The 13,826-nt window shown below is 49.8% G+C and overlaps 1 protein-coding gene across 1 annotated transcript in view; it reads left to right on the top strand.

Annotated features, from left to right (window-relative positions):
- DTX4 (deltex E3 ubiquitin ligase 4) overlaps positions 1-13,826 on the top strand; it is a 31,043-nt gene that overhangs the window by 3,533 nt on the left and 13,684 nt on the right. Inside the window, exons 2-4 of the mRNA XM_004585279.2 lie at positions 4,601-5,327; positions 11,209-11,270; positions 11,626-11,787. Of these exons, the coding sequence (XP_004585336.1) occupies positions 4,601-5,327; positions 11,209-11,270; positions 11,626-11,787 (951 nt within the window). The remainder of the gene's footprint in view (positions 1-4,600; positions 5,328-11,208; positions 11,271-11,625; positions 11,788-13,826) is intronic.

The raw sequence follows: 13,826 nt of genomic DNA, 5'->3' as shown, positions 1-13,826 counted from the left end.
AGACTCACTGCTTATTGTGGGGCCATAAGCAAGCCCCTTAACTTGCCAGGCTTGCTTTTCCTCTGTAGAATGACCAGCAAGTGTACGATCCCTTCTTTACTTTGTTTCCATCCTGCAGATCAGCAAGTGAATGACTTTGCTCCTGTACCAGGGATGGTGCTAATAAATAGCTTGGTGCAGAGAAGGGCTTTATCTAGGTCAGAATTTTCTGTGCAAGTTTTGCCTCCCTTAGGCCTTGAGTGTCACGAGAAGGCCTATATAGGGAAAACGAATTTAGCTGGGGATTTGACAGAAGCAGACTTTTTTATAGCCTCGACACCACGACACCCCTTCTCTGAATGAGGATGGAGGGAACAGACACCAGTTTGACCGCACAATAGCGTACGCAGGAGGCACTATGTGTCTCCTCCTGTTGTTCGTGAGTTTGTGCTAGTACATGGCAAAGCTGAGTTGCAGGATTCAGTGTTCTGTGTCTGACTTTCAACTGCTGAACGTATATGCTTGGCACAGGCACTGTTCTAGGCATGGAGGAGATAGCACAAGGAGAACATCTGAGTCTTTGTTCTAATGGAAGATTCTAGTTAGGGTCAAGGTGCTGATCAGAGAGACCTGGGATTTCCTGGACAGGCCATGGGCTGAGAGCATTCAGTCACTTTGCATGGATGTGGATGGCGTGCCTGAAAGACACTGCCCCCCGTTTCCCAGAAGCCTGAACAGCTTGAAAGCCTTAGAGTGTACATGTCAGAGGGCTGGGATCTCTCTCTCTCTCTCCCCCATTTTTTGTTTGTAAGCATCTTCTGTCTCTGTCCTATTATGCATCTTTTCCTTATGTTACTGTCTCTTAGGAGAGGTTGGAACTGGTCCTCATGGCAGCTAGTATATTGTCCTGATTATACGGAAGTCCAGGACTAGCAATGCCCCCAAATAGAGAGTCTCTTAAAATTATCAGAGAATGAATTCCCACCCTCTTAGATCTCTTTACTGTGAGATCGTTCTAGGGCTAAACTAAACTCAACACTTCTTCTCCAAAAACGAACTCATGCCTATTTTCTGCTAAGTGGCATTATCATTTTGCCACATTCCCATGGTTAAAACCACAGGATTCTTTGACTCATTCCTTCACTCAAGATCTTATTTGGGTGCCTGATATGAACAGGTACTTAATATGGTACCCAACAGGTGAAACTTATTGTGTAGGATATAAACCCAGGATGGTCATTCTTAGGCAGATGCTGGGGTCGTGGACTTGGAGATGCTAACCAGTTAGTTGAGTTCAGGGCATTTCCAAGCCACACCCCAGGAGATTCTGAAGGAAGCAGCTTTCACTTTGAGAAGTATTCAGTTGCTCCTGGTCAAATGTTAGCCATTTCTTCCCAGTAGCATTGCTCTATTTTGTCACCTCTTTGTCTTTTTCCTGCCAGGAGCCTTCTACTCACCAAGAACCTAATTAACAGAAAATCCTTCGTCTTGTCATTTCTTTTTAGCAAGGTCCACTGGCTCTCCATTGCTGCAAATTAAATGTCACAGCCTGGCATTCCGGACCTTCTATTCTCCAGCTCTAACGGACCTCTCCATGCTTATCTTCTTATACTCTCTATTCCCACCGAACAAAAGCCCCCTTTATCTTCATGCGCCCCCTCAGAGTCTTCCTCACTGCCAGCTTTTCATCAGGTTCCTGCTACTAAAATGCATTGCCATTTTGCCTATTGAAACTGTCTTTCGTGGTCAGTCCTGCGTTGCTTGTCATCCATTTCTTAAAATGTTCCACAAGGCATCGTTACTTCATTTACTCAGTATGTATGGAACCCCATAAGACACACCAGGCAAGGGAGATATGGTGTTCACACAGCTTGATGCTTCCTCGAATGGGGTTGAGAATCCTAGTGGGGAAGATAAAGTAGCCACTTCAATAGATGTGTAAGTGCCTATGGAGGTAAATTCATTATGAATGTTTAGCTCTACTTATGTATATGTACACACACACATACACACACACACGCATACATGCAAGAGTTTGACCTGGCCAGCATAGCCCAGGGAGACTTCCTTGAGGAAATGGCTTTAATCTGCAGGCTGAGCAGAGAAGAGTTTGCCAGAGTGTGTGGGCGTAAGGACCAGAACTATAAAGACGCTCAGAATCAGAGAAATGGGAAGAGTCAAAGACCTGTGTGTCTGAAATGTGTTAGAACGTGAGAGGGCGGCCGAGGCTGGTGGTGGAGGGCCTTGCAGTCCTGACTTTAGGGCCTTGCAGTCCTGACTTTAGGGCCTTGCAGTCCTGACTTTAGGGCCTTGGAAGGGACTTGGTCAGGGAGGGGATGTGGTCAGATTTCCTGCCAACATGCACTTGTTGGCTTATTCTTCTGGCATATTGTGCCTCGCACAGTGGTCTTCTCTCGCTGGCGTACACGGTGCGCTACTTGAGGAATGCCTGAATGTCGCATTTCTCACAGCAGCTAATGAGAACTCAGCAATAAGTAATAAATGATGTAACATCAAAGTAGTCAGAAGTCTTCAATCAATTACATCACAGTTCATGGAGCTCCGTAATTGCCAGGCCTTCCCTTAGGCCCTAGGCTGCACAGAGCCATGCAGCAGTACTCTGCGCCCGCATAAGGATTACAGGAATGTACCAAAACAGATGTACAGCTGGTGTGGCCAGGGGCTGCATTCCAGATGTCACTAAATCAGGGTCTGGGCTGAAAGAACATTTCAAAGAGTGGAAGGCAAATGGCGTAGAACCTGAATGACAAGGAGGCTTTGAGTAACAATGACAAGGGATTGTGTTTCTGTGGAAGGTACTTAGAGGACAGAGGGAGTGGGGAGTGGAGACTAAGGCAACATGTGAGGAGACAGGGCACCTCTGATGGGTCGGAGCAGAGGGCAATACAGGGCATGGAGGAAGGTCAGCCTGCAAAGGTAGATGGTGGACATTGTTTCTGGATGTTCCAGGCCAACCCTCTGGCATCTGCAGGATTGACAACAGTATTGTTCAAATGTTGCCTTTTAAGCCCATGTTCGAGAATGGGTCAAGTCCATTATCCCTGCCCTGAATAGAAAACTGCCATCGTGCCCCCTAAAGTCTCTAAATCTAATTTCCTCATCTGTGAAGGGTGTTTCATAGGCCTGTCATGAAGATTTTATGGATGGGATATGTGACATCCTTTGCAAACAGTGAAATCTGCAACTATGGGTTAAATAGAGCCCTCCCCTCTCACATGTATGCCCACATCATCCCCCAATCTAAGCTTCCCCATGCTGCCACCATCCTGCTCAGACATAATAGAAAATAAATCACAATAATAATCACCAGCTCACATTCCTTTTCCATGTGACAGGTGCAGTTTCAGTGTTGTGTATTCACTCCTTCCATTAATCCTCAAATCCACCCTTTCAAGCAGCTACCGGGGACCCAAAAAGATGAGGAAACTGAGGCTTAGTCACACAGCTAGAAGGGGCAGAACCTTCCCTGTTGGACCCAAAGTCCATATTCTTTGTTCTACAGCAAATTGGCCATTTAGGAAGGAAATGGAGGCTAACTAGGGAACCATTGCCCCCCCCCACCGCTTCTCCTCCTCCCATCCTGAGACCCCCCATGTCCCCTGGCAGAGGCCCGGGTGCTGAATCGGGGATTGTTCTTCTTCTCCCTTGTGTATCTGAATGGTGATATTTTGGGTCATTAAGGGGCTTGGAGATGGGGTGGGGGGGTTGGGTTATGACCCTGCAGAGGCCTGAATAGCTATTGTTCCTTTTCTTCCCCTCTTGAATGGGATTCTGTCCCCAATCTTGGTGTCTCCCCCGCCCCCGGGATAGAGGAGGGGGTGGGTCAGAGGCCAGGGAAGGGGAGTCTTTTCCCACCACTTTGGTGGATAGAGCTTAAGCCAACAGATGCAGAGATTCCAGCATCCTGGGAGCCCTCTCTGGCCTGCCCATGCATGTTCAGCCTTGATGTTGACACCATTTCTGGATTGGGGCTTAAGGTGGGCAACTGACCCTCTGTCCTGCTGGTTCGTTGCTGCTGTCCCACTGCCCTGGATGAAGCCTGGTCTTTTTCAGTTTCACGCTAAGACTGTTAAAATTAAGATGATGCTGCCTTTTAGGGGGCTTGAATGTTTCCATAACCAAAACCCTCAGTGCAAGTACCTTTGGAGGGACAAGGAGAGAGAGGGCACTAGTGAACATCTGCTATGAATCAATGGGTTTCCTATGCCTCAGTGCAAATCATGAGGTCTGCACATGAAATCAGGCACCTTGTATGTGCAAATAAGTGTTTGTTGAATGAATAAGTGAGTTGCATTTAATTTCATAAAATCCCTGGAAAGATGTTGCTATCCTGTTTTATAAGAAAGACATGACTTACAGCCCTTCCTTGGTCAGTTGGTGAATGTGTTTGGCTGCTAACCATCCTCCAAACCAGAGGCCATCTTTTCTGTTACCTGATTGTGGCTCCTCTGTGCAGACCCTTGAAAAGCAGGAATGTGTCCCTGTCCCAGCTGACACCTTGGTGGTGGGCGTTGTGCCGTGTACACAGTCAGACTAGTTTGTATTTTCCTGTGATGGCCATGCTGACCCTGACCTCTCCCCTATTATGCCCCTCTGGCAGGGACCCTCCGCCCAGTTCGCCGCAATTACTACGACCCATCCTCGGCCCCTGGGAAGGGCGTGGTGTGGGAGTGGGAGAACGACAATGGCTCTTGGACGCCCTACGACATGGAGGTGGGCATCACCATTCAACACGCCTACGAGAAGCAGCACCCCTGGATCGACCTCACGTCCATCGGCTTTAGCTACGTCATCGACTTCAGCACCATGGGCCAGATCAACCGGCAGACGCAGCGCCAGCGCCGTGTCCGCCGCCGTCTGGATCTCATCTACCCCATGGTCACTGGCACCTTGCCTAAGGCTCAGTCCTGGCCAGTCAGTCCTGGCCAGCCAGCCTCCTCACCCCCTGCGCCACCCTGCTCCTGTCCACAGTGTGTCTTGGTGAGGAGTGTTAAGGCGGCTGTGACCAACGGAAGCACTGGGCCCCCCCAACACCCTGCAGCCCGCAAAAACATACCCCCCTCTGGAGTAGCCAAGCTGTCTTCACCACCAGGCCCTGGAGCCAAGCTACCGGACAGCACAGGTACCATTCGAGGCCCAGTAAAGACCGCTCCACCGCAGGTGATCCGGCGACAAGCCTCCAACACACCAGCTGGGGCAACTGCGGGCTCTCCCGCCAGCCCCCCGGGAGCAAACAGCAGGACAGGAAGGGCAGCCTTGGCCACCTTGAATCGTACCAACCTGCAGCGACTGGCTGTCGCCCAGTCCCGCGTACTGATCGCCTCCGGGTAGGTGCTTTCAGGTTTCCACAAAGCACTCACTCCCCGCCAGGATGAAATCTGACTTCTGAGATGGCAGAGGGACTGACCCCAAAGCTGCAGGCCCGAGGGAGCAGGTGCAAGAGGGAGGGTGTCATGCTGGACACGTGTCATCTTTCCAGTTGAGGCTTACCGCCTTTGCGAGGGTAACATAATAGAAGTCTGACTTTCTCAATTGTGAATACTGGCAGGAACAGTCCTGATACATTTACTGTGAGAATTTTAGAGGCTAAGGATACTAAATAATCATAGGCAATGTTAATTGAACTCCCACTGTGTTCTAGTCTAGAGCCTTACCCTTCCAATCAATGTGTACAGCTACTGTGTGAGGTAGGTGTTGTAAACCCATTTTACAGAGGAACAAGATGGAGGCAATGACTGTCATTCAAACGTTTAGGAAGCGTAAGCTGAGAGCCTGGATTCTGACTCCCTACTAAGTGGATAGCACTTGGCCCAGCACACAGTAGGTGCCCAAGGAGGGTTAGTTCCTTTCCTGCTGTTCCTCTGGAAGCTGGAGAGTGACTTCCAATCGCAAACGTAGCCCATATTTAGGGTACACTTACTTTATGCTGGACGCTTCCCATGTATTGTCTATTGTTCCCATGATGGCCTGGTAGTGTGGATTTTATTAGCACTGCTTTAGATTCTTCCGAATCTTCCTGATCACAGACTAGCAGGAGCTGCCCAGGTCTGTGCGACCTCCGCATCCTTTGGCTGCCAGCCCCTGGCTTCCTGGCAGCCTCCCGGTCCTCCTTAATCTTCCCTTTCTGCAGAGGGACCTAGACCTACCTGAGCTCCTGGTGGTCAGGACGGTGTAAGAGTTGACAACCCCAGGCTGCCTGGAGGAGACACTGTTTATACTCAGTTTGATCTCTGCATTTGGAAGTTTAGAGCTTGGAGGAGGGAGCAGGAGTACCTTGCAGACTGGGAGGACAAGCAGCCTGTGGGTATAGAGGCCTGGGCTCTACCCCTGCCTCTGCCTCTTGGGTGAGCCACAGGATTGTTGCTAAATCCAGCATCCTCTTATAGCGAATGGGGATGAGGTCATCCTGAAAGCCTCCAAAAGGGACCACCCCTTGGCAGCTCACTAGAAGGACTCTTTCACGTCACCTCACTCCCTTGCACTGGGGCACTTAGCTCACAATGAAGTTGGGCCACCCATGGTCACCCATGAGTTGCATTGTAGGTGCAGGAACCCAGATTTGGATTTCCTGGTCCTCTGTTTTTTGGGGTATATCCCACGTCCTCATTGGAGGGATAGACAATAGATGAATGGCTAAGGCTGGCCAGATGCATGGGGATTTGCTGACAGCGTCTGTGCTGACTGGCTGTACCTAACCCAGGTTCTCTGCTGTGTTGCTTGGAATAGGAGCAGTTCACTTTCCTATCTGTAAATGGTGAGGGTAGTACTCATTCCTTCCTTCTGGGGTTGTCTTGGGGATTGGAGGAGACACTCAGATAAAGACTTGATGCCAGGCTTGGTGTGTTCAGTCGATAGCGGCTGCTGTGTTGCTCATTATTAAAATATATATATATAATATTGAATATATGCTGTGAACACAGTTGTTGAGTTGAAGTCTCAGCTAAGCAGGATCTGATGGCCACCTCATCTCGGGGACCCTTCACAAAGGCTGGTTGGCTCCTTGCCATCACCGAGGAGGGACACCAACACCTTGCGCCTCCTCTGTGAGGAATTGCCAATAGGCTTGGAGCTAGAGAGTGAGGTGGAGACCTAGGCAGGCTTTTCAAAAGAGCTATAGAAACACGACGGGTTTTTTTTCCCTCTGCAGTGTTTTCCGGACAAGGAAGGCCCCGCCCATCCTCTCTACCTTCCAGCCCTTTGCTTTTCACCTCACCACCTCCCTCACCCCGCTACCATCTTCTCCCCCAGCCTTTTGTGGCTCTTTAATTGGCGTGTTTCTTCCCTTTGTCTGGCTCTGCCATCGACCTTCTGTCGTCGAACTGTCCCGTCCCCCTCCCTCTGCCCATGACCTCTCTAAGCAACTTTCCCACGGAAAAAAAAAAAAAAGGAAGACCAGAGAGGGTGCAGAAGTGGGGCGAAGAGACGGGGGCATTCGGAAGGGGGAACAAAAGATTCTGTAAATTATTCAAAGACACAGGCAGGGAGTTTCTAAAGCAAGAGTGGGGGTGTGAGTCACCCCTCTGGCCCTCTCCTCCAAAGTTGAGGCCTCTCTGTCCAGCGAGGCCCTGGTTGCTATAGAGACCAGACCATTGTCCTGTAGGTGGAAATCCACTTCTCATTGCCCTGTATGCCGGCATCTCCCTTCCCCGCCCTCCGCCCAGACTCCACCGCCTTCTCAGCTCTTCTTTTTTCTAAGTTTTATATTTTGTGTGTGTGAAAGAAATTAAAACTTGAACCCTAGGAACAATCCAACAGAAGGGGTAGAGAAAGAAATGGTTCCTGATTGGTTTACGGGTGCTTCAGTCAGCTCCAGCTGAGCAGAGCAGCGTGGAGGGTGTAAGAGGGCCTCTCGCCTGCCCGCCGGTCACTGCTTGCTATTTCCAGGAGGGCCCAGGCTGGAGCCCGGACTGACTGTGCCCAGCATCAACACCGTGGGCTGTTCTCTAAGGTTTTCTCTTTTAATCAGGTGCCGTGTGAAAGGGGTGAGCAGGTGTTTCCAACTCATCTATGCTAAGAACTGCCCAGGCCTCACTCTGCACTTCACACTTGACCTGTATGTCCCTAAGGGTCTGAAAAAAGTAGAAAACCAAGGCAGGTAAAGTCTTCACTACACCCACTGTGCTTTGACAGTTGGGAAATAGAAATGTAAACAGTCACGCAGATTCACAGGGACTCAGAGACTTTGCCAAGAGGAACCTGAATCCTCAGAGGGATCCATGAGCAAACATTTAGGGTGCCTTGTTTGCAACTGGGGTGACTCAGGCATGGTCAGAGGGAAATGGCTCCAGGACCCACCCATATCAGGGCTGAGCTAGGACCAGGATAGAGACCCCCTAAGTCCAGTGCAGGGCTGCTTCTGTTATACCCTCTGCACTTCATACACAAATTGTTCCCCTCCTTCCCAGAGCTGGTTAACAAACTCTGTTCCCTGACCAGGCAACACTCCAACGTCTTCATGTATACTAGCCCCTCCCCCACCCTGCCATGGGCAGCCCACCCCACCCCCCCACCCCTGTCTCTCCAGACCTTGCCCCCAAGTCGTTGGGCTGATCTGGGTATTGGAGTATTTCCTGGTTGGCTAGATTGGGTGTGGAAACCTGCCAGTCCAGTTTGTGGGAACAAAGGTGGCTTTTGTGACAGATCACAGCTACTTATCAGCTGGAGTGGGGGCCTTATAAGAAGATGCGGGTCAGGGGAGTCAGTGCTGGCCCCTGCTGGGGAGCTGGGGAATAGGCCACAGGAGGTGGCATCTTCACCCCAGCATCTTCTGTGCTCGGGAGACAGTTAGTTTGCGGCTCAGGATTTCTTCTTGTTCTTAGGACCTGGGATGGTAATGCCACATGCCTCTGGCATTTACTAACCCAAGGCACTCACAGGGTTACACATGGGGAAGTTGTGCTCAGGAAAGTTAACTAACTCAGTAAGGACCCCCTGCAGGGTTGGACCTCAAACCTAGTTTTCGTCACACCCTGTGCGCCATACCATGCCAGGCCCTGTGAGACAAGACACGGAGCCACATTGTCGGAACCGAGTCTGTCCCTAGTTACTCGGTCCAGGGGCCCTTGTGTTGAATTCAGCTTTCCCTCCCCTCATCTGGGCTTCATTATCCTAGGGACAGCTTCCGAAGAAGAGCTGCCTTTGGTGGTCTGGTGAGATACAAGCATTTTCCCTTTCTGTTGCTTCACACGCTTCCCCCAACTTGGACACATGTGTTTTTGTGCCTGGGAAAAGACAGGGACCTGTGCAGGCTCAGAAGAGCCAGCCCGCATCCTTAGGGACACATGGAGTCACACTGACCCCCGTGCTCAGCCTCCAGGACCCACTCCGGCTCTCCCCTCTCCTGGTGGCAGGTTTATTCTTTACACTCCATGACACTCATGTTCTCTGCAGGGAGGGGTGAGGTGAAGATCAACAGGGTACAAGGAGCTGGCCCCCTGGAGTGGGTAGCTTAAGGAATGGGCTCTGGAGCCAGATTTTCTCAACTGAATCCCCAGCCGTGGGGTCCTAGGCCAGTCCGTGTCTGCATGCATCGCCTTTGCCTATGTAAGGGCGTTGACGATAGTCCCACTTGCATAGGTGGCTGGGTTGTGAGCAGTGAGTATCACTTCTGGTAGGAGGTGAGCCCTGGCCGTGTGAACAATTCTAACCTGTTGGCTAAGGAGCTCCTGTGTCTTGTGCCTTGCTGTGCAGAGCTCAGTACGTGCTATTCAAAGGGACAGATAAGGACTCCTTGCACCTCCACTGGCTTTCCCACAGCAGAGCTGCTGACTTTTCAAGCCATCTGGCTCCCCAAGGCAGAGACCCAATGGCATCTCCAAGCCCAGCTGTGGGGAAAGCCTGGGTGGCAGAGGGGTTGGCGCTGACCCTAGCCCCATGAGCCCCGTGTTTTGCCAGCCAGCACTGTGGGGGGTCTGGCCTTTCCCAGGCAGCTGTGCCAGCTCCTCTCCAGCCTGTTGTGTGTCTGGAGAGGAGGACAGAAAAGGGAGGAGGCTCAGCCTGATATTCACACATTTCAGGGAAAAAGGGAAGTGACAGCTGTTCAAGCAGAGGTTTCCAGATGTTGGACTGGGACTTGGTGACATCCGTATCCTCTGGAGCTTTGGAAAAATGCGTATTTGTGGACCTCACAGTATGATGGATTCTGACCTAGGGCTGAAGTTCTGTCTTGTTTTGTTTTCTTAAGTGTCTTACTCAGGTGGCTCTTTTGAACTCTGAGCTTCTTTTTAAAACAAAATCTGCAACAAATACAAATGTAATGTCTCCTTGAGTCAGGCTCTGAACAAACTAGACCAAGATATTTGCCCTTGTAGAGATGAAGCTCCAGAAAGAGAGATAAGAAGTAACATTTTGCTTTAAAATATCTAAAGTTCCAGGGGGTATGGGTGGGGGAGGAGCAAGGTGAGAAAGTTTTTGGTGGGCTGGCTTTGTGGCATAGTGGATAAAGCTGCCATCGGCAATGCCAGCATCCCGTATGGGCACCAGTCTGTGTGCCTGCTGATTCACTTCCAATCCAGCTCCATGCTAATGGCCTGGGCAAAAGCATCAGATAATGGACCATTTCTGTGGGACACTGTGGGAAGCTCCTGGCTCCTGGCTTCAGCTTAGACCAGCCCCAGCCTTGTGGCCATTTAGGGAGTGAACCAGCAGCTGGAAGATCTGTCTCTCCCTCACTCTAACTCTTTCAAATGAATAAGTAGTTAATTAACTCCTAAACAAACAAAATACTAAGCAAAAGAGAAAGTTAATTGGCCCGCAGGTGCGATGGAGGAGCAGGTTGTCAAATAAAGAAATAAGGTGGTCTCAGGAACCTCACCATGAAAGTGAGCTGTGAGCCCAGACTTGGGAAGTGTAGGAAGTAGCTAGGCATTGCTGTGGCAGCAGAGCATCTCAGGCCAAAGGGAGAACTAATGCTTTGAGCAGGAGCAGGCCTGGTGTGCAGGAGGAAGATCAAGAGGCAAGAGATATTCCAGGAGGCCAGAGAGACCTGGCGATTAGCGTGGGAGTGTTGGCAGCAGGATGTTGATGGGAGTGCCAAATGGGTGTTGAGGAGTCGATCCGTTCTCTGGGGTACCAAATCATGGAGTGATGTGGGCTGGGTTAGGTTCGGGAGACATCCCTTTCTTCATTCCCAGCTACCGTGTTGAGAACTTGCTGCATCATTGGCCCCACTTGTCCAAATTACAATATATCTACTTTTGCCATTCACAGGGTTCCCACCATCCCAGTGAAGAATTTAAATGGGACCAGTCCTGTCAATCCCGCCCTGGCAGGTAAGAACCACTCTGGGTCAGACATGTTTAAAGTGCTGAAAAAAGAGTCGTGAAATAGGTGGAGAGCAGTTGTAAAGAACACCATTCGGGCGTTCAATAAAGCAAAAGAGGGTTTTAGGGACTGCATTGAACAGGCAGGAAGAGCCTGGGACAGAAATGATTACTAAAAGCAAAACCTACTACTGAAGACCAGAGAATGCTTGAGTTTCTTGGAAAAGTAGAGGGTGGATCCGAGGATCTGTGAATTATCACTGTCTGCAGGGAAGAAGTAAAAGAGCGAACAGGGAGGGAGGGTTTAAGGGAGTGCTAGGAGTCGATTCCCCAGTCCTGCTTCACCCATAACCAACCCTTCCAGGCATCACCGGGATCCTCATGAGTGCAGCAGGGCTGCCTGTATGCCTCACCAGGCCACCAAAGCTGGTCCTGCACCCACCCCCCGTGAGCAAGAGCGAAATCAAGTCCATTCCAGGGGTTTCCAACACAAGCCGCAAGACGACCAAAAAGCAAGCCAAGAAAGGTACCCTCCTCATTACTTTCTGAGAGCTCTGGAGTCAAAGATTTGGCTCCTAACTCTGACTCTACCTCCATCACCAGTGTTCCTAGGCAGGGATTTCCTCTTTGGGTGTTCATCTCTGCATCTGCTGTGTGGATCTGAATCGTAGGGGTCTTTTTAGGATTACAGTGGAGTGGATTCTGTGTGGATTGGTGACATACTTGGAGAAACAGAAATTGATAATGCAAGAGATAGTCACACAGAAAGTGTGACAAAGAGAACATAGGATAGAGAAATAGAACTTTGATGTCAGAACCCAAACTGACTTGACTCAGCCACTTGGATGCTTCATGGGAATGTGGAAACTGTTTTCTCATCTTTGTAATGGGGTGAGAATGCCCACAGCCTGCCTTCAGTTGGTATGCCTTGCAGCACATCCATGCCATCTGGGAAGCTCCCGCTGTTTGCTGTCCTTCTAGAGTCTCCAGCCTTTCTGACCACGCGAATCCTGCTTCAGGGACCCTTGCCCACCTGCCTACAGGCCAGCAGCCCAGCAGGACCCTGGCTCGGCTCTGGGGCTGCACGTTTTGATCTATGTTGGTTGTGAGAGGATTTAAACATCCCTGTTAAGCAAGTTTTTTTTTTTTTTTTTTTTGAAGTTGAAATTGGATCTCACAGATTTTGCACTTAGCCTGGGACCTGGCAAGAAATAAGTTCTCCATTAATAGAAGTTGAATTCTTATAAGTGAAGCAAGACAGTGGGAGGGCAGGGCCTGCTGCTTCCCAGTTTTTGGCTGTTGCATCATCTACTTCCTGCATTTTAAGTGTATGAACGTTTCCCTGCTTGGATGAACTCAGTTGCCTTGCTCCCAGTCTGGTGGGAAGTGACAGGGTTTCACACTTTCACACTCTTCCTGTTATTGTTAAAATAGCACATAGAGGGCCCTTTCCTGGCAAAGTGCCTCCATTAGCTCATCAAATTGTCAGAGCAATTATCTAAGACAGGTACAACCACACTTCCTCATTCTATAAGGTGACAAAATCAAGATGCCAAGAGAACCCAAGGTGGCACTGATCTTTACCCCTCTGTACCTCCCATCCTCCACCTTGATCTTGAGCTATGACCTACAGATAGAGTCCCCAGAAAAATCCCCATGTCCTTGAGGTCAGAGAAGGTGTTTCCCAGAACTTCATCCTTTTCCTCCTTAGGGGCGGTGTCTGCTGGCAGTAGCAGCGCCATTCCGGGCACAGAGAAGGTCCTGGCACTGTGGCTCAAAACTTCCTGGTTTCCCGTAAAACGAATCTCATTTAGACGCTGCACTATACACTAAGGTTGGACTTAATAAATTGTCAAGTGAATGTGGTTTAAAAGCAGGTTTTCTGGACCTGGTGAGGTAGCCTAGCAGCTACAGTCCTTTGCCATGCATGCACCGGGATCCCACATGGGCGCCAGTTGTAATACCAGAGGCTCCACTTCCCATCCAGCTCCCTGCTTGTAGCCTGGGAAAGCTGTCGAGGATGACTCCCACACGGGAGATCCAGAAGAGGCTCCTGGCTCCTGGCTTTGGTTCGCCTCAGCTACAGTCATTGCGGCCACTTAGGGAGTGAATCAGTGGACAGAAGATCTTCTTTGTCTCTCCTCTTCTCTGTATATATCTGACTTTCCAATAAAAATTAAAAAATAGAATCTGTTTTAAAAAGTAGGTTTTTTTTAGCAATAGATGGGATGGGAGGCTCTCAGGAGGGTAACTCTGAGAGGAGAATGCAGATATAAACCCCATCCCTGCCTCAGATCACCTCACTGGCTGTTCCACCATCTCTCCAGGATCATGAGGCTTTGGTTCTAGCACCCCTCAAGGATACCCAAATCTGGAGATGTCTAAATCCCTCACATAAGATGACATAGTATTTGCATATAGCTTCCGTACATCATCTTGTATACTGCAGATCACCTCAGGATTATTTCTCATCCCCAATGCAATATAAATGCCACGTAAATAGCTGCTATGGTCAGTTTAAGAAACCATGATAAGAAAAGTCTGTATATGCTCGACACACATGCA

The sequence above is a fragment of the Ochotona princeps genome, chromosome 4 (assembly GCF_030435755.1).
Source record: "Ochotona princeps isolate mOchPri1 chromosome 4, mOchPri1.hap1, whole genome shotgun sequence".
Classification (NCBI taxonomy): Eukaryota; Metazoa; Chordata; class Mammalia; order Lagomorpha; family Ochotonidae; genus Ochotona; species Ochotona princeps.
The sequence above is the reverse complement of the archived record's forward strand: the minus strand, read 5'-3'. Positions and strand labels throughout refer to the sequence as shown.